Below are 26272 nucleotides of genomic sequence, written 5' to 3'. Positions count from 1 at the left end.
TTTCAGTAATTCCATAGTGGTGTGATCTAGGGAGAGGTCATTAATGCTCTTCTGTTATCACCTTGGGTTTCTTATATCCTGGAACAGCAAGTGCTGGCATTCCTGTCTGCTCTGAAAGTGCATATGGACAATTAAGTTGTCAAATATCATTCAATTCTGTGCCCAGAATCAACTCAAGGTTCCTGATCCGTAGAGATTGTCTATGAATTATGAGTTCCCAAAGACCTATTGTAGGTTTTGCCATTGTCTGTACTTGAGGGTGGCCTCTACCACAGTTTCACAGATTTTTCCTACTAACCTGCCTTGGACCAGAAAAATATCTTATTTCAATCTCTTTTTTTTTGTCTATGCTGCTCCAAAAAGAATTTGTTTTGACATATTATTTTAAGTCATTTGAAAGGGAATATGGGGAAAACATAATTGTAGTCCTGACTCTGTTCAGCCATCATAGCTCCACTTTTTAGTGCACATATTAATAATTGAAATTAATTATGTGCAGTACCTTTCAGCATGATAAGTTTTTCATGTTTATCTCTTTTAATCAAATCTATTTTCATTTTTGCCTTACCTGAGGTCAGATTTGCAACTCTTGATTTTTTTAGTTCATTTGATTCACAATAGTTATTGAATCTAATTTTAACTAATATGAGACTTTATGGTGTATCTTGTAAGCAACATATTGTTATATTTTGTTTTATATTCTAGTCTGCTATGCTCTTTCATTTCGAGTGAATTAATCTCATTTGCATTTATAGTTATATTCAACTGATTTGTTTATTTCTCTACATTTTATAATTTTATAATCTTAAACTGTTTTCTCTTCTCGATCTCCCATCTTTACAAAGAAAAGGATGGTAAGAAAAAAAGTATAGTCAGAAAAACTGCTTTTATGTTTGATACAGTTCACTCTTGCAGCCCCACTATTTTTCTCTTATCCTCATTAAGACCTCCAATCATAGGTTCTTGTGCTTACTTTTGAACCCTTCTACATAATCATTCCTCTGAAGTTAAATTTTGTGGATTAGTGGTATAGTGGCATAGATTAGGTACAAATTACACTGCAGTGAATGACTACAATAATCTATGATAAACCCAGCAATTTTTAACTATGTCCAAAAGTAAAACTCCTTTGATTCAGCAATACTGCTGACTAGCTTTTTATCTCATATATATATGAACATATTTGTCTAAAAGTATTTATAGCAACAGTTCTTTTGTGGTGACTAAAAATTGGAAATCAAAGAGATGTCCATCAATTAGGAATGGCTAAACAAGCTGTGTTATATGCTTGTAATGGAATATTATTGTGTCATAAGAAACGACAAGAAGATTGATTTCAGAAAAACCTGGAAAGATTTAATGTGAATTGATGAATAAGAAGATGAATGGAGCCAGGATCACGTTGTACACAGCAATAGCAATATTATTTGATGAAAACCTGTGAATGACTTAGTTATTCTCAACACCACATTGATGCAAGACATTTTCAAGAGATTAAAGTTGAAATCTACCCTCTGCCTCTAGAGAAAGAACGGATATTTGAATGAATTTTATTGAAGCATTCCATTTTTCACTTTATTTTTTCTTTTATTAAAGACTTCTTATGTAAATTGATGAATATGGAAATATTTTACATAATTGCGCATATATCAGCTATATCTGATTAGTAGCTTACTGCCTTAACTTTTCCCACTAACTCTTCCTATCTCTTCTCTGATTGAGGGACACGTTACGCCATTCTACCTATTGACTTTGTCTGCTCCTGTGCCCTAACTTTTTGTTCTCTAGTGATATTTGAGATTTTGCTGACTATTTTTAAAAGTGATAATTTTGCAGCATAATCCCATTGTTTTTAGCATTCTAATTCACTCTTTTATATTATGACATTTTCATTTCTGAAAAAAAAGTTTTAGATTACAAAAATCTATTACCAAATATTTCTTTTTCATGCATTTTGTAAAATTGCAGCATTTTAGGTCAAAATATAAAAATAGGCCACGTGTCAAAATAAATTTTAATTTAGTTCTTAGAGATTGATTGACAAGAGTAGGCTAGAGAAAAGAATAAAAATTCACTTACTATGTTCACATAGCTACCAGAATATTCTAATACAACCCACCTCCTTCAAACATTACATAGACACCTTTTGTGTTCTTACAGATCTTGCTTAATTGCATCCCTTCCAGGGACCTAGAGGAAAAAATATTAACCTTGTGTTTATGATCATTTAAATAACATGAAATTTATTTTTGTTTAGCTCAGCTGGGTTTGCTCACATAATGAAGATTATGAAACATGATCATCTAGTAGGTTTTCCTACGTCAGCTTTTACAGAAGTGTTGAAACCTTTTAAAATTGAACTTCCAATAGATAGTCCTTGTTTATGGAGTTTCATTGTCATTGAAAAAGATCATGATCCATTTTATAGAATTAAGCTTCAATTAAATGGTAAGTTTAGATTTAAGTATTCTGTATTTGATAGCTAGAAAGAAGTTAACTTTTGGAACCAACATTAATATTGAGATGTGAGTTTCAAAGTGGGCTCTGTGAATCATGGTTGACCACTAGAATCCAACAAGTGTTTCATGGACTGAAATCTTTCCTACTTAGGATTATTAGCTAAGGAATTGGAAATAACAAAATTGAACATGATAGAGCTTCTTGGAACCACAAGACACTAAAGGTGAAAAGTGGACACCAAAGTGGATGAGTGGCCCTAAAAAGGGCTTGGCAAACTTTCTCACCAGAGGTGCTAGTTCCTCCCTGAACACTACATATATCCCAAATGTCCATATACAAATACAAAAAGAGACATAGATATAGATTTATGTATGTATACAAATAAAGAAGATGAACTTGAGACTCTAAAGCTATGAAGCACATTGCCTGGATAAGGATTTCTGTTAATAGATAGGATCTATGGAATGGATATAATTATGGAAGAATACATTGCATTCAAACATAAAAGGATTAAGTAAAGGGGGTGAGGAGGTGTCACATGTCATGAACACACCCTCAAGAAATCTGAATAGCAGGTATAACCAGGCTTTGGTGCATGACCAGCTCACCACATGGAGACAGTCTTGTGGGAAACACCAAACACCTGTTTCTGGAAGAAAACATTTTTGTATATTCTCCTACCACATGAAACTTCTTTTCATTGACTCTGTAGCCAGATCTGGATGTATCATTTGCATTTAAATCTAGCTGATGGAGGCTTTTATATTCTCTTTTGTATTGATCATCTCCAAGAGTACAGGTATTCCTCATCCATGGCTTAAGCATCATTGTTACATGTGGTATAGAAGAGTAAACCAATAAATGCAATGACACAGAAATGGAATAAAAGAGAAAATTTGGACTTAGTACAATTTGGTACTGTGTAATTGGTATACTATCATAAGTGACAGTTATTTGGTGCTCCTGGGAATTTGATTTTATTTATGTTGTTCAATAATGCTTTTTTACAATATATTATTTTTCCCAGTTACATGTAAAATAATTTTACACTCATTTTAAATGTTTGAGTTCCAGATTGTCTCCCTTCCCTCCACATTGAGAAGACACATGTGAAGTTATGCTAAATATTTCTATAAAAGTCATGTTATGAAAGAAAATATAAATTTCATCCCCCCAAAAAGTCCTTAAGACAAATAAAGTAAAAAAAAAAGTATGTTTCAATAAGTTCTTTCTCTGGATATAGAGATTATTTTTCATTTTAAGTTCTTCAGTGTATTCTTGGTTCATTGTATTTCCAAGAATAGTGAAGTCTTTTCACAGCTGATCATACCACAATATTGCTATTATTTACCACTACATTTCACTTTGCATGACCTCTTATAGGACTTTCCAGGTTTTTCTGAGAGCATTCTGCTCATCATTTCTTAGAGAAAAATAAGTATAATTACATACCACAATTTATTTAGTCATTCCCCAATTGATGCACATCCTTTCAAATTCCTGAGAGAAGGGCTGTTACAAATATTTTTGTGTCTATAGGTCCTTTTCCTTTGTTGAAAAAGTCTCTTTTGAGATACAAGCCTAATGGTGGTATGTGCATGATTTAGAGCCCTTTGGGCATAGATCATCTTTTGATCATTTATCAATTGTTGAATGAGTTATTTGACTCAGTTTCCTATACATTTGAGAAATGAAGCCTTCATCAGAGAAACTTGCTCCAAAATTCTTTTCAAAATTACTATTGCTAATTATATTCAGCAACTGTTTATTTTGTTATTTTTCTTCCTTTTACTCTGTTCCCTCCTCAAAAGTGTTTTGTATTTGACCCCTCATATGGGATAATATAGATTTCAATAACCATATTTTGTGTATGTTATGTTCTTGTTGAGTCAATTCTGATGATAGTAAGGTTCATTCACTCTCCTTTCTTTCCTCCTCTTTTCCTTCACTACAAAAACTTTCCCCCCTCTTTTTGTGGCAGATAATTTACACAAATCCACTTTTGTCTTTTCTTTTCTCCTAATATACTCCCTTCTACTCTTTAATTTTGATTTTTTAATATTACTCTTTCATATTGAACTCACTACTGTCTCCTTTGCTATAGATAATACTCTCTCTAACTGCCTAACAATGAGAAAGTAAATAGATAATCTATACAAAGTCTCTTATGATTTACTTTTCCTGATTATCCCCTTATGCTTCTCCTGAATCCTATATTTTGAAAGTCAAATTTTCTATTCAGCTCTGATTTTGTATCAAATATGATTGAAAGTCCTTTAATTCATTGAATATTCATCCCCCCGCAAAGAGTATACTTAGTTTCACTGGGTAGGTGATTCTTGGTTGTACTCCTAGCTCCTTTGCTCTCCAGAATATCAAATTTCAAGTCTTTTGATCCATTAATGTAGAAGCTGCTAAATCTTATCCTGACTGTGACTCCATAATACTTGAACTGTTTCTTTCTGAATGTTTTCAATATTTTCTTCTTGACCTGGGAGTTCTAGAATTTGACTATAATATACCTGGATTTCTTTCAGAAGGTGATGGGTGGAGTCTTTCAATTCCTAATATACCTACTGATTCTAGAATATCAGATAATTTCTTGAAGATGATATCTGGGCACTTTTTTGGTCATGGCTTTCAGATAATTTAAAAATTATCTCTCCTGGATCTATTTTTCACATTTTTCTAGTGAGATATTCCACATTGTTTTCTATTATTTCATTCTTTTGGTTTTGTTTTACTATTTCTTATAAAGTCATTAGCATCTATTTGCTTAAATTTAAATTTTAAGGAATGATTTTCCTCAGTGAGCTTTTATATTTCCTTTCTCATTCGGCAACTTTTGCTTTTTAAGGCCTTCTTCTCATTAGCTTTCTGTATTTCCTTTTACATCACTCTCATTTCTCTTGCCAACTTATCCTTTACTTCTCTTACTTGATTTTCAAAATCCCTTTTTAGCTCTTCCATGGCCTGAGCCCAATTCTTATTTTTCTTGGAGGCTTTGGATGTAGACTCTTTGACTTTTGCTATTTTATTCTGAGTGGGTATTTTGATCTTCCTTATCATATGGTAACTCTGTAATCAGAATCTTTTTTGTTCTTTGCTCATTTTCCCAATCTTTTATTTGGTTTTTAATCTTTTGGTTAATGTAAGGCTCTATTTCCAGGGTGAAGGATGCACTCTCCCAAACTGCAGGGATTTTGTGCATCTGTTTTCAAAGATACCTCTAGGGACCTGCATTGTTAGCCAACATTGCTACCCAAATTGGAACATGGGTAAGGGAACAATGTTTTGCCTCAGAACTAACAAAGAGACCCCTGTAGTCTTCTAAGCAGTTTTCATCTTTTTACCTTTGGGCTGAGCCCTCTGGAAGCTGCTACTGCTGCTTTCACTGCCACTACCACTGCTGCTGCTGCCATTATTGAATCAGTGGCTCCCAAAGCCCACTCCTTGTTTGCTGGACCTCCCCTCACACTCCAGTATTATCAGTTTCCTGATAACCTTCTAAGTCATTCTTGGCATTTGTGGGTTGAGAGTTCTAGATTGCCATCTCAGATTTAAAATATCCAATCCCTGCTCCTTGTTTGCTGGGACCCAGGTTCAGCTGGCATGGCCTACACTGGGATTACATTTCCAGTCTTGTGCAACCATTCTTGCTGACCTAAGTTGTCTTCTGCTGGAAAATTGTTACACTACATTGGTTTAGAGTCATTATTAAAAGATATTTGGAGGGGTTTGATACAGAGCTTGGATAAGTCCCAGCTTTTAGTCCACTATTTTGGCTCCACCTCTTCAATAATACTTTAAAAAATAAAACTATGATAAAAGGGACCATAACCACATTAAAATTATACATATAGAGGCAGCTAGGTGGCACAGTGGATAGAGTACCAGCCCTAAAATCAGGAGGACCCCGAGTTCAAAATCTGGTCTCAGACAATTAACTTGCTGTGTGACCTTGGCCAAGTCATTTAACCTCAATTGCCTGGGAGAGGGGGGAAATATATATGTCAAATCTCAATATGGCATGCCCCTTAAGAAATGTCTTTTAAAAGAAAAAAATGATAATGATACACACTACAAAATAACTTTGAATAGTTGCATAATTTTTATATGAACCAGGTTTTGGGGGAAGACCTGTTCTTTATAATGTCCATCAGAAGGAAAAATTGATAGCAATGAGTGGAGGAAGAAGATTGAAGCTCAATAAAAGATCAGAACTCACTATAATATAGAACATTTAACATTAGAAATGTCTAAATGGAATTGGCCCACTTGAGTATTAAATTCCCAGTCACTGGAAAGGAAGATAAAAGATCATTTATTTGGAAAAGCATTGAGAACAATAATAAAATGGACATAGGTTTTGCCAATTGACTTTATGTTCCCTTCCTACTCAGATTCTAGGGTAATGTATTAAGACTCTGTTTTGGAACTTACGATTATGATATAAAATAATTTAGCCTTAGGTTTAAAGCCCATAGTTTAAAGTTATAATACATTTATCTATTAAAATAATAAGTTATATGTGTAAAAGTATCTATCTACTCTTATAAAAATAATTTTTATATTTTCTTTAGATTTAGGAAACATGTTTTTATTTAGACGTTCTGACATTCTGAAGACTATAGTGATTCCTGGTTATAGCAGCTTCCTTCTTATTAAGCTTCCTGATTATAAGACAGCTCTCGCTCTTGCTACAATGCCTACAAGAGTTCCTTTGAATAAGACTTTTAAATCTAATGAATGGTTTATATATGACTTTTCAATGCATTATGATTCTACATGGTCTATTTCTCCCACCATTTGTAACCATTGGATTCAACATGATGATATCCAAACATCAAAAAGTATTGTTAAATACATGGATCTAGGGGCTTCCTACACTTTTAAAATTAAGATAATTCCAAGGATAAGTAAAGGTGAGCTTAATTCTTTTTCTTAAAATTTGTAAATAATAGCCAGAAAATAAAGAGATATTTTCCTTTTTTTTGAATGTGAAATGTGGTTTTTCACATCTGGATTATTCTGTATTATAGTCACTATTTCAGAATCTAAAATTCCTCCCTGTTTATTTTCCTGAAAATTTGTCATTTCATTTGGTTATCTAATATTTGCAATCATCAACCAACTTAAAAACATAATTATGTTGGAATATATTTTTTCTCAAAAAGGAATATATCTATAACTTCTTTGTGTATTTGTCATTTCAAATATTTTGTGATCACAATTCTGTCAGTGTTCTTTTTTAACCAGTCAGAAACCTCAAAGACTTCATAATATAGTACAATGGTATCCTCATTTGTAACAAGGAAGCACAATTATAAACATAAAAGTAAAAACCTTGGAAAGCAAATTTCTATGTATGACAAGTATCTTTCATTCCATACCTAGGTTACTGCATTTTAGTCAAGAGAGGCAAGATTTATTTTATCTTAATCAATTAGTATTTATTATACTTCTTGTTTTTCAAATTTTGTTTCTCTTAAAATATTGCAATAATTGTATAAATTTGTTGTGTCATATTCAAATACAAACTGGTCCCCACAGCCACATATTGACTTAGAAAATCACAAGTTAATATTATTTCTTTTTTTCATTGATTTTGTTTTAAGTTTGCCAAATACATTTTAGTCTGGTCCACATAGCAATTGGAAGTTTTGCAGACTAAGACTTAGATACTTAGGATGTAAATTTTTTCCACCAGTTTTGCCTATTTCTATTTGTTTCACTTGCTATAAAATTTCTTGAATTTCTTTTAATTTTTCATGTTCCTTCTTATGGTATAATAATATTGCATATTTTGTGCAATCATTTGCCAATTGATGAGCTTTACTTTGCTTCCAATTATTTACTAGCTGAGTTTTTTATAAGACATAAATATACACACACATTGAGCTAGTAAATAAATTGATACATATACATATGTATAATATAATAAAATAAATGTATATATACATATAAATGAAGTTTCTGCATTTCACTTCTTTGAAATACATTTTCCAGTAGTATATGTAAAACATTTTTATGAGAACATTTTAGTGTTATAGAGCTTAAAAATAAAGTTTACTTAAAAATAGAATTATTGAACTACAAAGTCAAATGAATAATCAGAAGAAACTTTCATAAGGATGAACTGTTTAAATTCCAACCAAGGGGCAGGTAGGTGATAGAACAGATAGAATAATAATGCTGGAGTCAAGAAGACCTGGATTCAAATCCATCCTTAGATACTTATTGGCTGTGTGAGACTCTCAGCAAATTATTCAATCCCTTATTCCCTTCAAAAAAAATATACAAAAACATTCTAATCAAGACAAATTATGTTAAAGGAAATCTTGTTGAATTGTATTGTCATAAAAGGCCATTGAGTTAGTCATTCTAGAAAAAGAAATATCAAAAAGTATAAACAGTTTTTTTTTTATATAGAAATGTTTTAAAAAAGAGAGGGAGGAAAAGAGACATTAAGGGAAAAGATAGGGAAGTTTTTTAAGACACAGGTTGCTAAGTCAAGTTTTATGCCAATATGGAAGGATTGCTAGGAATGTGCATCACTTGAATCTCACTTTTATTTCAACTGGTCAAAGGGACTAGAAATACACACAAATTGGATGTAGAAATATTGTAGTGTTCCTTCTATCAAAAACAATCTTTGCTATTTTAGAGTTAGCTGTGTTAACATGGGCTCTGTAATGACTCTACCAGCCTGCCAGAGTTACACAAGTAGCCAATCAGAAAGGTTTCTGAAGATCCAAACTGCTTCACATACCACTGATTCTTTGTGGAATTTAGAGACATCTGTGGCAACCAGTAACCACAAAAACCAACCTTGACAAAGGCAACCTTGAATAGCAGCTATAGGCTCAAGATTTTGTGTAAGATTGTCTAAATATCCTATTGCCTGACTTATTGTGTCTATAGATGTTTTTTCCCTTAATTCTCCTGCTTCCCACCTGAAAACCCCTGGAAACTCTGTTACCTCATTCTTTTCCCACTCCTCTTTAAGCAACTGAGAACTCTGTCTTCCCTCTGTTCCCTTGCAAGATCTCTCTCCTCTCTCCCGTTCTATTTTTTTCAGGCAATTTGCATCCTCGAAAAGATTTTGCGCTCACTCTTCATAACCCTTTATTCAAAATATTTCCTCTAGAGCTTTAATTGTCCTCTCATATCTTCTTCTTTTTTTCCATCTCTCTTTTTCTGAATTTGGAAATGTTTTATAAAACAAATAAAAATGCAATATAATTTAGAGAATGTTAATTTGTGGTTTTCTACATTTTCAATGTGGCTTGCACAAATTAGGGGCTATTTGAATTTGACACCAAATATATGAGTCAACCTATCTGCGAGTAGTGTACCTTTTCACAGGTAGTTGACCTATTTTGAGGAACCTGTGCCACATGACATATATAAATGGAAGACATTCTGGCTATAATTAAAATCTTTCCTAATTATTTAAAACAGCTAATTAATATCAACAAACCTTTCTTTTGTCCTAATCTCTTGAACTCCAGTCCTACATTGCCAACTGCCAACTGAACATTTCAATCTACATCTTTTGATAATAATTTTTTTATTTTTCAAAATACATGAAAAGATAGTTTTCAACATTCACCTTGTAATACACCTTTGTGTTCCAATTTCTTCTCCCTCCCTCCCTGCCTTCTAGCCTTTCAGTACTCGGTCTGGAATCAACCGGACAAGTCCAGATGATAAAGTTGCATTTTCTGGACCTTCTTCCCACAGTCATCTGCTAATTGGAATTGGGGTTTATGATCCCTTCTTCACATCATCTTAGATAGAAAGGTATCCCTGGGGAGCACAAGCTCTGGGGCCTGCCTCACTACTTCACTACCTAACTACTTCAAAAGTAATCAAATTAAAATTAAATAAATGTAGAGGTATAAAATACCTATCACACCCCCAAAATGAAGATATGAATAGAGAGAGAAAAGAAAGAAAATTGAAAATAAATGAACAAATTGTCTCTAACCTTAGATTTTAACAAAAAAAAAAATTGATTAGCCAAATAAGTAGTGTTTGGATAACTTATTTGCAATTCCTTTCCTTCACAATTAGACACACATTAACTTTGGTAGATTTAATTTTGAAATGCTATGCAACTGATGGCTAATCCCTTGAATAAATTCAATACCTGATGAATTGTGATTCTCTATTCCACAGGTGCACAGCTATTTCAAATGCCACATGTAGAAGTATTTGCTGGACGTCCTAATTTGATGGAGATAAAGTCTCTTGGTTATTGGGATGACACTGACAGTTACATAATTGAAATTACAACTATCAATAGATATTTACGACAAGTAAGATAAAATTTCCCCCATAACAGGTTTTTAAAAACTCTTGTTTCATATGGTCTATTTCACATTGGAGAAAAAGGTGCCAATACTTTTTTTTATCATGGAATAAAAATCTCCCTTTTCTTGGCATATCCATTTCTAGGCACATTTCTAGCTCTATTTGTACAAATAGCTCCATTTCTCCATTTTCTCCTTTTTTAGAGGTGATCCATGAATCAGTTCCAGGGACATCTTGATGAGTAAGAAATCTAAGAAAAGATAAGGAATATCCAAACACAAACTAGAGGGACTGAGATCATTACTCTGGAGTCAGAGACCTAGGTGTAGGTATTGCTAGACAAGTGAAAAACATACTCTCTTGATAATTGGGGTTAGTACTTCATCAGCATTTAAAATTGGAGACAGAGATTTCTTTTTTTGTATGTGAGAAAAATAAAGTGAATTCCCATGGTTTTTCTCCTTGCACAACCTCAATAAATCTGAATTTCAAATTCAACATGATTTGTCATATCTAGGAAGCTCAGTGCATATAACTAATACTGGAGGGAAATCTGAGTGAAAATCATTTCTAGGCACTTAACTAGCTATCATTTAGCTTCGTTTCTCCATTTACAAAATAGAAAAAATAGTAGCACTGACCTTGTAGGATAATTGTGAAAATCAAGCAATTTAAAATATATAATACCCTTTGGAAACTTTTTATTACTTTTGTAGCTACTATTATTATTAAAAATTTAAAAGCAATATTAATGAGCCTGTCAGCAGGGGCATGTTTTAATGGTTTGTTATATCTCTAAAAGCTTTTGTTAAAATAAGATCTACCTGTTATTACTAATTTTTCACAACTAATAAACTATGTTAATAGCTATTTTCCCCCTAAAAGGAATAGATAATGCTTTTTTTTACAACCTATTCTTTATTTCTGTTAAAGTTATTTTGTTAATGTTCAAATATTAACCTTTTTCTTCTTTTGGGTTCATTAATTGGAGATAAATTATATGACTCTTTCCTAGGGTATGACTTCAATTTCGTTCGTAGTTTGGCAAGCATCAACATTTTGCTATACAACAACAATTATATTAACACTGAAGAGCAGCTGTAGTTATATCAAAACCATGTATCTTATTCCTAATCAGAAAATTTCCATGTCTGACTGGGAAACAGGAATACATAAAAATCAATATGGTTTCAATATGATCAAAACCTTGCCGGTAAGGATAGATTATACTAAGAACAACTATGCTTTTTTTTTTTTTTTTTTTTTTAACTAATACATAACCAGCTATTTTTTAGGCATATTTCTGAGATGTTCAAAAACCCTTTTAATAGTTTTATTTCAATGGTACTATTTAGAAAAGGTGCTAATGACTTTTGATAGAAACCTGGAATAAATAAATTTTCTAGAATAGTAATTTTCAAACAAGAAATATTTTAACTCAATCAGAATTAACTGTTCACATAATGAGAGTGAACAACAAAAACATCATTTCAAAAAGATTCTTTAGTTTTCATTGTGAAAATAATACAAAACATAATTAAAACTTTTGTTAAATGGGAGGATATACTTCAGGACCCTATTTGGATTGCAGGTAGTCCAGATTAAAGGGAATCTCATTTCCTGTCACATCCTGACTCACTTGGGGAGGAAAAGAATCATCTGGAAGCTTCTGAATTATGAATTGAAAGTACTTTCAATCACTAAATATAGTAAACTTTAAAATTTTATTATCTTTGGCAATCACAATTACATTTTTTCAGTCTCCAAATGTTTATTTCCTGCTTTATAACCCTGAAATTTCAGTGTTATGACTAGTTTTATTCATTTGAATTCAAACATGCACGATGAATATTGATTTCTATAAAAAATTCTCCTAAACTTGATGTGTTCTTATTAACTCAATAAAAAATTTCTGCTCATTAACAAAGTTTTCAGATTTATGTTTGTAATGGAGAGAATTTGTCAAAGTATCTTTTCAGATATTTCATCCCTTTCCCAAACACTGCATTCATAGAGACTTATTTAAATTTGCTTTTGATGGTTACTTTATATAAGATTCAGTCTAAAGAGAAAACGATTAGAAAAATATAAATCATCACATAGAAAGATAAAGCTTCAACTCTAAATTGAAACAGATGATCTATGGCCTAATAGGTCTAATGAATTGTCTTCAACTTCACTCTCATCCTGCAACCTTATAAAATACAATAGTTTATATATATACATTTTCTAAAAATATAATGAATGTTTACCTTTTTGGCAAACCTTTTATTTTTCTTTAAAATACAAATTTAATAAATATAGAAGCACCAACTATATCCAAAAATATAATTTACTAGGTATTAGAAATAGAGATGAAAAGTAGCACAGAGCCAGTCTCGTAGGAGCTTAGAATCTTCAAGCAGAAAAATAATGTGTTTACAGGAATAACAAGTGTTAAATACAAGATAGGTCCAGATGAAAATGTTTATAAAATGTACTATTCATAATCTTATCTGTAGCATTTTAGACATTATTTAACATTTTCATGATGGCTAGACATAATTACTATGAACATCCTTTGCCATTTATTCATTTTAAAAAATAATTATTAGACATCTATAATATGCACTATTCAACACCAGACATTGAGGGCATACAAAAATAATAACTAGGATATGTTTTCAAGAAACTATAATTTGTATTGTTTTTGGTAATAGTACAGTAAGGATTTAAGAGGACATCTACAAATGAGTATGGCTGCTAGTCCTTAAATGTAATGACTTCTACCGGCAGTGTTTTATTAGTTTTTCCCTTGCCTCTTCTTAGTTGTCATTGTTTTTCCTCTTGCCTTCATGCCAGGCTGACTGCTGCCTTTTGGTTTTACTTCTAGTTTGCTGCAAGGCACCAGTATGCATCATTACTAAACATCAGGTTTTGAGTAGAAATGTATGTGCTCCATAAGTTTTATTAAATATCTTTTAATATTAACTAATTCATCCTCCTAAGAAATTATTTTTACTTCATATTAGCAGCCATATTCTGAAACAACGAAGTGGTGAGCAGTCTTGATAAATAGATCATTCCTGTACTATGGACAATTAATGTTTCTCTTTTCAATAACGCATTACCTTGACTATCATATACCATTAAAAGGACATAATAACAATATGACCAAGCATATAGGACATACCAGTAAACAACTACACACTAAAATTGGAATTGATCTAATAGTGCAAACAAATCCCTAAATAATTACATTAACTTATACTTTGTAGAAAGCTGTACGCTGTAAGTCTGTTTTGTAGCAAAAGACTGAGCAAAACAGAAATGTTAAGTGGATGAAGAGTGAAAATCTTGGCAAATATGATACTTTATAGACTTGTATAATTTAAACAATAAATTGTTGGACTTAGCTGGTATGAAACAAGCTCATTTTTACAAATTCATTTGTCTTTATACTAAATGAGAAAAAGTAGTTGCAAGAATGATCCCAAATTACATATAATGCCCAATAGAATTTCTATTTGACTTTGGAATGTGCATTTTGAATAGGGGATACTTATAGTGTTGGACATCTTCTTTAAAGGAATGAATGGAACTACACTATGAAGACCTTTCTCAGAAAAAGCTGGAAAGTGCTCTAGGACTAGAATGGACAACTTTCTCCAACTAATAAAAAGTTTGTCCTCTGTCAGTTCTTCCTGAGACCATTGTTAATCCATGTGAGATTTTTTTTTAAGATCAATAATTTAATTCTTAAGACAAAATTAAATAATATATTTCAATTTAATTGAAACACATTTACCAACAGTAATTTACATTTTCATCAATAAGCACAATGTTTTATACCTGTTATGTGAAAAGCATTGTGTTTGTTGCTCAGCCTATTTAAAACAAAATGAGACAAAATGAAATAAACAGAAGAAACTATGTCTGTCTTTGAAGTTTTTTACATTGGATTGGAACAGCTAGATCAATGAAAAGTAATTATGTTTGCAATATCAAGAAATTTTATATCAAAGATTTTATTTGCAAGCAACAATTCATTAATCTCATGAATAATAACACAATGACTAAATTAAACTCATAAAATTAAATTTAAACTTAAATTTAATTAATTTAAATTAATTTAATTTTCATACATTAACAGCAAACATGTTAATAACTCCTATGCTTAAAGTTTATCTCTGAGATAATATTTTTTTTCTCCTTTTACCCTCATTCCTACTGTTCACTTATTTTGAAATAAATTCTTTCAACAATTTCTAAATAGTACTCCTACTTGGGAATCTTGGAAATTTAGGCTCCCTGGGTTCTATGTTTCAAGTCCAGTTAGATCCTAACCTTTTCTTATTTCAAGTGCAAGTGCACAGAAACCTCAATCCTAGTGTGTTCATAATAAAAGGGCAAATCATGTATACTTTACTTAGATTTCCTACATCTACCTAACTCAAAATGTGACCTAACAAAAAAATGTAGGCCCAGAGAATAGAGTTAAGGAAGTCTAGAAGATAAAGCAAAAAACAGTAATAACAGTTCCTGGGTAGAGAAAGTAAGAACATTTTAAGTAAGCCTAATAAAAATGTTGTTGAGGTAACATTAGGATATACTTACTTACTAAGTACATTTGTATGATTATGTTTAATTCCATCTAGGAAAACTATAGACCTCCGTCCCAGTTGGGAATAGCTATTCCACTCACCGACAATTTTTATAATGCTGATCCCAGCAAACCCAAGCCAAGAAATTTATTTCCTGAATCAAAAGTAAGTTATTTTCAATGATCATATAAGGTTTTTGTGTACTCTAGACTACAGTCATTGTAATAATAAAAAGATTCTCTATAGTTACTTTTGAATATCCTTAAAATCAACAATATATTATTGATGATGTATTCCCTTGAAACTTTTTTTTCACTGACATTTTATTTCAAAAAGAAAAAATAAAGCACAAATGTAATATAAGGCAAGATTTATAATCTTATTGTTTTAATTTTTCTTAGTCCACAATATTCTGTATGTCTTTGGTCCAAGAAGGGAAGAAATTAAAAACAAAACTCAAGTATATAATAACATGTCCTACTCTTATTTTCCCTGTGATTTATCTTGTTCCCCATGTAACATCACTCCCCAGATGTTACATTTCTTCTCTCATTCATGATTTTTTATATCGCCCTTCAATATGCTCTTTCTCTTCTATATTCCTTCCCTCCTTTCTTCCTTCCCTCTCTCCCTCATTTCTTTCTTTCCTTGTCTTCTTCATTCCTTCCTTCTAGCCATTCATTCTTCCTTCCTTACTTTATTCCTTCCTTCTTTGTTTCCAGCCCAAGTCTGTCTTGTTCATTTTGGGGGTTTGATGGCTCAGGATTCATATGTAAACCCAAGAATGCTGAAATAAAAAAAAATCAAAAACCTTTTAGAAAAAGATGTAATGAGGTTCTTAGTATTGCCACAGAAAAAGGCAGTTAAGTTCAGTACTAAAAATAAGTAGTGAACAGGAGAGGGAGGTTAAATGTAGAATATAAAAGCAAAAAAATAAAAAAAATTAATTTTATTAGGCCTAAGAAACAAGAAAAGGAAAACAATAATGGACATTTTGAGGACACGTGTTTCATATAAAGTGCTTTTCTTGCAGAAATATTATGAGGTAGGTAGTTCAAGAATTATTTCTATTTTCATATGAGGAAACTGAACCTCAAACTTGCCAGGTAGCTTTATCAGTAGCTTTATCATAATCATAATGCTAGTAAATGTTAGAAAGGGGATCCTTCACTCTCTACACTGCACTACATGTTTTTTTTAAAATTACATATGTGTATATATATATGTGTGTGTGTGTGTGTGTGTGTGTATATGTATGTATGTGTAATGTCTGGACTAACTCTCTGGAGGATCTCTGGATGAACCACCAGAAGGATCTCTGTTTCTGTCTCCATCTTCTGTATCTCCTTTCTGCCTGATTCCTCTGTGTCTGTGTCTTTGTCCGAGTCTGCGACCGAGTCTGAGTCTGAGATCGAACTCAAGCTTGTGCTCCAGCTTTAGGTTTTGTTTTTGTCTCCAGTCCTCTCAGCCCTTAAATACCTCAGTCTGATTATTATTACATCACACTAAATATATGCCAACTAGAGTGATTTTATCCTACTAGAGTGATTACATCATTATATCATATCAAATTTATGTGAACTAGAAAAGCATTATCTCATCAATCACACTGAGAAAATACACTGTTGTAAGTATCCTTGCTTCAAGTATGCCTTTCCCAGAGTTTCCCCATTATCTGCTGCCCTCTACATATATGTATATTTATTTCCGATTGCATATAAAGACAATCTTTAATCCTTGTTTTTTTTAATTAAATTTTGAGTTCTAATTTCTCTTCCTTTCATCCTCCTCTTCCCTCCCTGAGATGGTAAGCAATTTGACATGTTATATATGTAGAATCTTATAAAACATATTTCCATATTAGTCATATTCTGAAAGAAAACACAGATCACCCTCTACTTCCAACAAAGAAAAAAAATGGAAAGTAATGTGCTTTGTATTGCATTCAGTTTTTATCAATAGTTTTTCTGGAGGTAGGCAGCATTTTTCATCCTGAATCCTTTAGAATTTCTTGGTGTTGAAAGTCATTAGCAATTGACCATTGTACAATGTTACTGTTACTATGCAGTTATGCATACTATGCATACTACTATGTTATTTTTCTACTCCCTTCACTCTGCAATCAGTTCTTATAAATCTTTCCAGGTTTTTCTGAAATCATCCTGCTTATAATTTCTGATAAACTGTAATATTCCATCACAATCATATCTTACAATTTGTTCAACCATTCTCTGGTTGATGGGCATTCTCTACATTTACAGACCTTTTGTCACCATAAAATGTGCTATATGGTGCTATAGCACCATAGGTGATATAAACATTTTTGTTCAAATTTCCCCTTTTCCCTTTTCTTTGATCTCTTTGGGATACAGACTTAGTAGTGGTATTACTGGGTCAAGGTTTTATAGCCCTTTGGGCATAGTTGCAAATTATTCTCCGGAGGGATTGAATCAGTTCACAATTCCACCAATAATTCATTTGTGTCCTAATATTCCTATACCTCCTCCAACATTTATTATTTTCTTTTTCTGTTGTATTACACAATCTGATAGGTATAAGATGGTACCTCAGAGTTGTTTTAATTTACATTCTATAGAACAATAATAATATTTTAGAGAACTTTTTGATATGACAATAGATACTTTTTTCTTTGCCTTAAAAATATTCTTTTTATATTTATGTCCTTTGATCATTTATTAATTGAGAAACTGCTTGCTGAGAATGCCTGCTTACCAGATTGCCTTCTACACTCATGTCATTTGTCTCATTGAGTTGTCTTGAGTTGAAAAATTGCTTCACATCATCCTTTTGTTGGTTATTCCACTCCAGAATTTATTTTGAGTCACTATTATAAAATTGACTTGAGGACCAGTTGGGAGAACTCAAGCAAATTTCTGCCTTATTCCCCTTAGTTCCTAAATTGGTTTTTTAATATGAGAATGGAAAGATTTTGACAGACCATAGTGAAAAGTTTGACAGACTATAGTGAAAAATTTTACTCAACTTTAATCAATCAATCATAAGTATGTAGGAATAAAAATTCCATCAGTTTAATTTTCCCTTCTATCCCTGATCTGAGCTTGGAGGTCAGCTGCAGCATCTGAGTCTCAGCTGTGGGCCTGTACTACTACTGATTCAGGTTGAAAGCTTCACAGTTTATATTTATATAAATATTCCAAAACTAAGGTATAATCTTAAAATCTATTAGTCTGCATCAATATGTGGGAAAGAGGAATAAAATAGTGGCAAACCTGAATTGGTAATATCATATGGTAGTTAAAGGCAGCTAGATGGGGCAATAGCTAAAATACTGAATCTGCATATGAATTAAATTCAATCTTAGACACTTACTATGTATGACCATGGGCAAATCATTTAACCAGTCTGCCTCAAAGTTCTTATCTATAAAATGGGGATGATAATAGAAGCTTCTACTTCCCAGCTTTGTTGTAAAGATCAAAGGCGTTCATATTTGTAAAGCTCTTTGCAAACCTTAAAGGGTTATGTAAAAGCTACCTATTATTATATGATAAAGGTGATGATGAAACAGGATGAAGTTTCCAGAGCCAAACAAAACACTGATGATATGTTTCCTGAAGTTTTCTTTGTTGTCAGAACTAAGATATGGTCTTCCAACAGAAAGTGTTCTCTCATCCTTTTTGTTTCTTTTCTAGGTAACTGGAAAGTATAAGCAGTGTTTGAATAAGTCCTCTCGAGCAGACTGTAATTGTTCCATTGTTGAGAAGTTTTCTTACAGTACTGATTTCTCAGATTGCAGGGAAAAGGTAAAAGAATCTGCTACCCTGGAAACTAATGATTTAAATCCAAGATACTAAAATTTTTTTTTACAAAAACAAAATATAAGAAAATAAGATTCACTGCTTACAATTTATAGAACAAGCAACAAAAATATTAATTATTAAAAGTCATGACTTGGTCTATAGAGAAAATAAATTTCTATGGGACAGGGAGGTCTATAGATAAGAATAAATAAATGAGAGTCATTTTACACAGGTATTTGAAGTATAAAGCATATAGCCATACTAGGTTCAGAAATAGTCTGCTATTAACAATGGTTTATTGTTATTGTGTTCCAGGAGAGAGAGTAGAATCTTATCTGCTATTCCATCATTAGCATTGGGGCTGATGGAGATAGACTGAATTCTTTCTTTTGAATGGCCTTTCATTATACATTAAGAACTGGAAAACAAAAACCTAAGGAGGTGAATTAACTGCTCATTTACCCTAAAATGGAAGCTTATTCTAAAACAATGTTACTCTTGTCAAGAGGGAACAAAAAGGGGCTCTTTTATCAATGGGAAAATCTATTCCTTCCTTCCCTCCTTTCTTTCTTCTTTTCCTCTCTCCTTCCTTTCTTTTCTCTCATCTTTCCTCCCTCTTTCTATCCTTTCTCCCTTTCTCCTTCCCTTTCCTCCTCCTTTTATTCTTTTCTTTGTTCCTTCTTTCCTTGGTAACAGATTAGATATGGGCAATAAAAGGTGTTAAGGATGGAATTTTAGCTGTAACTTGAAAGAAGTCAGGAAGCCAGGGAAGGAAGAAGATAGAGATGAAGAGAAATATAATTCCAGGAATGGGGTATAGCTAATGAAAATGCACAGATATGAAAGATGGGGAGTCTTTCAAGAAAAAAAAAGAGCAAAAAAGCTAGAATCACTGGAACACAAAATGTATATAGAAAGGAATAAGACAAAGATGAGAAAGGTAAAAGGGAGTTAAATTATGAGGGATTTTGAAGATCAAATAAGTTTATATTTGATCCTGGAGGCAATACAGAGGCAGTGCAATTTTATTACAAAGGGCAGAATTGCAGGGAGTAGAAGAGGTGACATGGTCAGACCTGGACTTTGAAAAAAGCAATTTGACAACTAAATGGAGGGTGGATTTGAATGGGAAGATATTTGAAGCAGGGGAAATAACCAGAAGGCTATTCCAAGAGTTTAGATGTGAAGTGATGCAGGCCTGCTCTAGATTGATGGGAGTAACAGATGAAGGAAGGGAGCATGCATTTGTCGTGAAGATAAATGACAGAACTTGGTAATAGGTTAGACATGGGGAAGAGTAGATGAGAGAATGAGAAGTTGAAGTGAAGAAGACCCTAAATTGTGGTCATAAGTGAATAGAAAACTTAACAACATGGAAGAATTAATATTAATAACACATTAACAAAATTAATTTTATTAGTATGTGGAAAAGTGAAGAACTTACAGATTAAGCACATATTGATCAGAGACTGTTAACTAAAGTAGATCAGGCCTATAGGCCCCAGTCACGTGATTTTAGATGAGACCTGGACTGCTTTCCATTGTCCAAAGAAGGAATTGAGTGGCCGAAGCTGTATATCACCTTTTTCACTGCATTCCACTGACCAAATAGGGAGATAAAGGTTTATGTAACCAATCACAACCTATAGAGGGTGGGATTTGGGGGATTCTTTGTCTGAAATGTATAAAAGTTGTAAGCATTTTCAAGTGAATGACTCTCCTCCTGTGGGTATCCTTGCTGTCCTTTCGGGCCCACAGGCCAGGACAGTCCACTTCTCAAGATTCTAATAAATTCTTTCTGTACATCATTTGGAGTGATTCCTGAGTAGTCAGTTTGGGTAGGTACAATTGCCCCAAACAGTTTTGGGGGCTCATCTGGGATTGGTGTCTTTTGGGGAGATGGATGCACACCTTGAGCGGAGGCGTGCGCCCACGGAGGAATTTTTCCAGTGGTCTCCGACTCAAGCGTGTGCGTCCTCCCTCCCTATCAGACAACAGACCAAAGCAGGGGGACTCAGTGATGTACAGAAACCAATACTTTGGAAGAAACAAATGTCTTGACTGGCCGGTGCAGTTTAGAATCCGCACCATGTGGTTCGGTAAGCTCTTAGAATAGTTTGGGGATCTTATTGGCTGGGTTTTAGGGAGCCCGAGGGAATAGCCCTCACTAAATTTTGTTGAGTGCTGGACTGTGACAGGCCCCAGTGGTAAAGAACTACCAAGGGAGGCTGCCGAGAAACTGCTGAACTTAATTTGGGGAACTAAGTGAGATGGGTAAATCACAGTCCAAAAGTGAGTGTCAGGACCTTAGTCAGGGAATTCCAGTTGACAGCCCATTAGGAAGTCGACTTAAGGACTGGGAGGAACTTCCCAGATACAAAGGAAAGGACAAAAGAAAGATCATTAAATATTGCTGCTTTGTCTGGAGCGGCCAAAATATTGGTTGGGGAACTGGTTTGGCCGAGTTTTGGTTCCTCCTAGGATTGGGTATGTCAACAATTGAATTTGTATGTGAATGGTAAAGACCCTTTTAACCCAGAGGAATCTGCTTATGCTAATCTCTGGCTTGATGGGTCTGCTAAAGTCTTTTTGAACCAGCCCCCAAAACCAGAGTCAGCAGAAACAGAAAAAGAGCCAGGGGCTAAAGAGAAAGTAGTAAAGGAAGAGAAGCAGGATTGGGACCCTTTAGAAGCTCTGCCCCCTCAGCCAGTTGAGGCCCAGTTCATGGCTGAAGCTCCCAGAGAGCAGACTAGAGAAGGACCTTATGCTTCTATTTCCAGGGAATTGCACCAAGTACAGAAGGATATTCAGAGCCTCCCCTTTAGGGAGGAGGCAGGATCACTCCCAAGAAAGACACGGAGTTCGGTGGGGGATATATGTAGAGAGGTCCCCCTCCCAGCTGGGAATGCTGATATGTTCCCCCTTAGGGAAGTCCCATTAGGTGGGGCTCAAGGGGGCATTGGATATGTGAATGCACTCCTATCAAGAAGTGAGGTCAGGGCATTTAAAAAAGAATTAGTTTCTGTTATGGAGGACTCAGTTGGGGCATCAAAACAATTAGATCAATTCCTGGGTCCCAGCTTATATACTAGGGGGGAATTAATGCATGTATTATCAATATTGTTTACTCCTGAAGAGCACTGCTCAATTTGGGCAGAAGCCATGTGGGAATGGGAAAGTAGGCACCCACCCCTGAATGATGGGGCCATCCCAGCTGAACAGAAGTATCCTGTGAATGACCCAGAGTGGGATGATAATAATCCAGGAGCATAAACAGAATATGCAAGATCTGAGGAAGTTAATAGTTGTGGGGGTGAGGCATGCCTTCCCAAAGAGGCAAAATATAAACAAGGCCTTAGCTATCACCCAAGAAAAGCATGAGTCACCAGCGCAGTATTTAGAAAGAATTAGAGAAGGAATAAGAAAATATTCAGGAACAGATCCTGATAGCCCAGAGAATGAAAAGATGTTAAAGGTGCAATTTGTATCTAATTCCTGGCTGGATATAAATAAGAAGTTACAGAAGATTGAAGGGTAGATGCAGTCTTCTTTGGAAACTTTATTGGAGGAAGCTACTAAGGTTTATGTAAGGAGAGATGAGGACCGGGCTAAGGAAAAAGAGAGGCAGAGAAGGGAATGGGAAAAGCAGAGTAATATGAGAGAAAGAGAGAGAAATAGGATCATGATTCAGCAGATCCATAACTCAGATGCTGCTAAAAAGGAATATAAGGGACCCAGGAGGGGCTGGGAGTCTGCAAGAAATAATAAAGGGAAGGGTGCATTGAGGAATCCAAATTTAGAATGTTGGACATGTGGAAAACAAGGAAACATACTGGGTAATTGGTTAACATTGTAAGTTATGCTTTATGGGGTTTTTCTAGCTATTCATTATATTGTGAATCTTAAAAGTTCTGAAGGGAACTGGAAAGAAGAATGCAGGAGACTGAAGGATTGATCTGTAGGAGCAAATTGAGAGTCTGAATGATATCAAGAAGGAATCAGTTGGAAAATGAAAGGAAATAAACTGATTGCCTAAATCTTGAGAAGGATTCCTGAGTAGGAAATTGAGTGGAGAAACAGAAGGGAATCCTTTGTCCAGGAGTGCAGGAGTGGGGGAAGGGTGGCCACATGGAATCCTCTCCTTCCTTCCCCCCCCACCAAGTGCATTCAATCATTTTCTGTAGTGGCTTGGTTAATTGACTGAATATTTGTTTCTTTGAAACATAATGGTTTTCTTGTTTAAGGAAATGATCATAAATGCAATCTATCGTTTGAAAGGGTTATTTCAAAAAGTTTAATTTATGTTTTTAAGAACTTTTCAGATTCTTTTATGTGAAAATAGGAAGTTTTAATTGACTGTATTGATGCCAATTATTTAAAGGGACTCCAAGGATAATAGTTTTTGCCTTTGTCCTTTTGAAAAAGTTTTTGTTATGGACAATATGTAGTTTGGGATTTTTTCTGTGTATTGGGTATTTTAAAAGCAAAATGATTGGTAAAATATTCAATTTATGAAATATCTACTTGGGTATGTAAAAACTGTGTGAACATTCTGGGACAAATTTCTTACTGTTAAAAGTCTTATAATATATAGATGATCTTCTTGTAGCGGGAAGGGAAAAGAGTGACCTTATCCAAGTCACTATAAGTTTGTTAAATTATTTAGGAGCACAGGGACTGAGAATTTCTCAAGACCAATTGCAATTTGTGAAATGTGAGGTAAAACATTTAGTTCATTGTATAAGTGAAGGAAAAAAAGAAATTAGATCCTGTAAATTATTTGAGGGAAAGAATGGAAACAGTAAAGGTAAGGGATTGGCACACTTACAGGGCCATTGGTCACTAAAATTTTGACTAATCTTATGTTACCTAAGAACATTGCAGTGATTGATGCACAGGGTCACCAAAGAGGAGATTCATTTGAGACAAGGGGAAACTGCTTTGCAGATGAGGAGGCAAAAATGGGCTGGAGAAGAGGAATCTGTAAGTATGGAGGAAATGATGGTGCTAATTCTGGCATTTCTGCCTCTAATGCCTCCACCTTCCCTTACCCCAGAAGAGAAGCAGGAAATCCAAAGCCTTGGTGCTCAGGAAGATAAAGAGGGGCATTGACTTCTCCCTGATGGCAGAGAGGTACTGACCACAGCAGGTATGAGACTTATACTCCAACATTTACATCAGGGCAATCATTGGGGTGTCCAAGACCTGTGTGATGCAGTGCTAAGTTTGTGGCTCCGGCCTGTACACAATAGCAGGCAACTGGTCAGCGGGTGTCCTGTTTGCCAGAGGATGAATAGGGCGGCCCAATGACAAGTCCAAAAGGGAGGAAGGCCCCTGGTATCAGGCCTTTCCAAAGCATTCAGGTGGACTTTACCGAGCTGCCATCAGTGGGGCGTCTCAAATACCTGTTGGTCGTAGTGGACCATCTGACCTCATGGGTGGAGGCCTCTCCCCCTTGCCTGGGCAACTGCCTCAGCAGTCGTAAAAGTCTTCCTTGAGCATATCATTCTGAGATATGGGATGGTGGAGCAGGTAGATTCGGACCAAGGCACCTGTTTCACAGCTAAGATCCTCCTATCTGTGGCCCAAACTCTAGAAATATCATAGGACTTACATACCCCAAGGCATCCACCCTCATCAGGTAAAGTGGAAAGAATGAATAAGGAAATTAAACAGCAAGTAACTAAATTGGCATTAGAGACACAATTGCCCTGGACCAAGTGCCTTCCCCTTGCCTTATTAAGAATAGAACAAAACCCTGAAGGGATATGGGTTTATCACTTTATGAATTATTGTATGGTTACCCTTATCCAAAAAAGGGATTCAAAATTCTTCCTTGGATCCAATATTTGAGACCAAGGATTTGTTTTTAAAGGAATATGTTCTGTCTTTACTGTAACATCTGAAAACTTTACAACCAAAAGGGCTTATTGCTCAGACTCCTCCCTTAGGATTCATAGTGCATAAGTTCTAGCTTAAAGACTGGGTCCTGGTTTGGACGTGGAAGGAGGGCAAGTTGACCCTGAGCTGGGAAGGACTGTTCCAGATCCTGTTGACTTCAGATATGGCAATACACACCAAAGAGAGAGATTGGACACATCATACTTGAGTCAAAGGTCCCATGGATGCACCAAAGAAGTGGGCAGTAGAGACTGATCCAGAAACATTGAGAGATGAAATTACAGGAAACTTAGCAAAGACTGATGAATTGTGCATGTAAAATCTTTTTGACTTATCTCATTTGGGGAACTCTCTTGGGATTTTTCTTGTTTGTACTAGATATTACATTTTGTTGAACTGTATTGTTAGGATTAGGGGTATTATATCCTATCAGGAAGAATGGGGTGTGAACCAAACCCAAAGGGTTGGGGACTGCACCCTCTATATGTATGTGTAATTCTATGTGGGTACTCCTTTTGTACTGGTACTTCCAGAGCAGTGGGGTATGAAAATACCTTTCAAACCCTGATCCAAACAATAGCCACTAGCTTTAGATTGACTGACTGATGGAGATATGTAGGGGACCTGATCAACTTCCACAGTGGCCCTGGGTTCCTATTCCCTTGTCTCCAGCCTGGATCTTGAGCAACATGTCAATAATACACAATGAAACAGGTCTCTGGTCAGCAGAAGAAAAGCACCACTGGACTCTGACCAATACAATGTTAGGGAGATATTACCTGAATCAGACTGGTACAGGGCCATGGGTGGGAGAAAGTGAATGTACATGGATATTTATTCACAGGCCAGAAAAGGGAACTGCCATAGACTGCAGTAGGTATGTGAATAGATGGAATCAAACCAGTTATGATGGATCAGTAGTTTGCTGTATCCAACGTTCTAATAGTAGTGAGGGGTATGTGAGGAAAATGCCACCTGCCTGTTTAAATGCTGATCCAGAGGGACCCCAGATATGGACATGTATAACCTTGAATAGCACAGCACCAGGTTCAACTTAAACTTTGATGGAATGGAAGTGGGAGAGTAGAGAAGGCCCTGTTAGGAAAATGTTTAATAATTTCTGGAGCCATCAGGCGCTAACTGGGAAAATGGTTGCACCTGCCAATGGATAGTTGAAAGTCATCTTTGGAGATGTAATTCTAATACAGGAGGAGGGCCCTTAGGTCC

General features: G+C 34.5%; 1 protein-coding gene across 4 annotated transcripts in view; it reads left to right on the top strand.

Annotated features, from left to right (window-relative positions):
• Window positions 1-26272, top strand: part of CATSPERB (cation channel sperm associated auxiliary subunit beta) — a 164436-nt gene that overhangs the window by 120392 nt on the left and 17772 nt on the right. For 3 of the 4 annotated variants that reach the window (XM_031952284.1, XM_031952283.1, XM_031952285.1), the window contains 6 exons: window positions 2258-2448; window positions 7044-7385; window positions 10645-10784; window positions 11795-11992; window positions 15417-15527; window positions 19037-19147. In XM_031952284.1, coding sequence (XP_031808144.1) covers window positions 2258-2448; window positions 7044-7385; window positions 10645-10784; window positions 11795-11992; window positions 15417-15527; window positions 19037-19147 — 1093 coding nt within the window. The remainder of the gene's footprint in view (window positions 1-2257; window positions 2449-7043; window positions 7386-10644; window positions 10785-11794; window positions 11993-15416; window positions 15528-19036; window positions 19148-26272) is intronic. The other variant, XM_031952286.1, reaches the window with a different exon arrangement.

The sequence above is a fragment of the Sarcophilus harrisii genome, chromosome 2 (assembly GCF_902635505.1).
Source record: "Sarcophilus harrisii chromosome 2, mSarHar1.11, whole genome shotgun sequence".
Taxonomy (NCBI): Eukaryota; Metazoa; Chordata; class Mammalia; order Dasyuromorphia; family Dasyuridae; genus Sarcophilus; species Sarcophilus harrisii.
The sequence above is the reverse complement of the archived record's forward strand: the minus strand, read 5'-3'. Positions and strand labels throughout refer to the sequence as shown.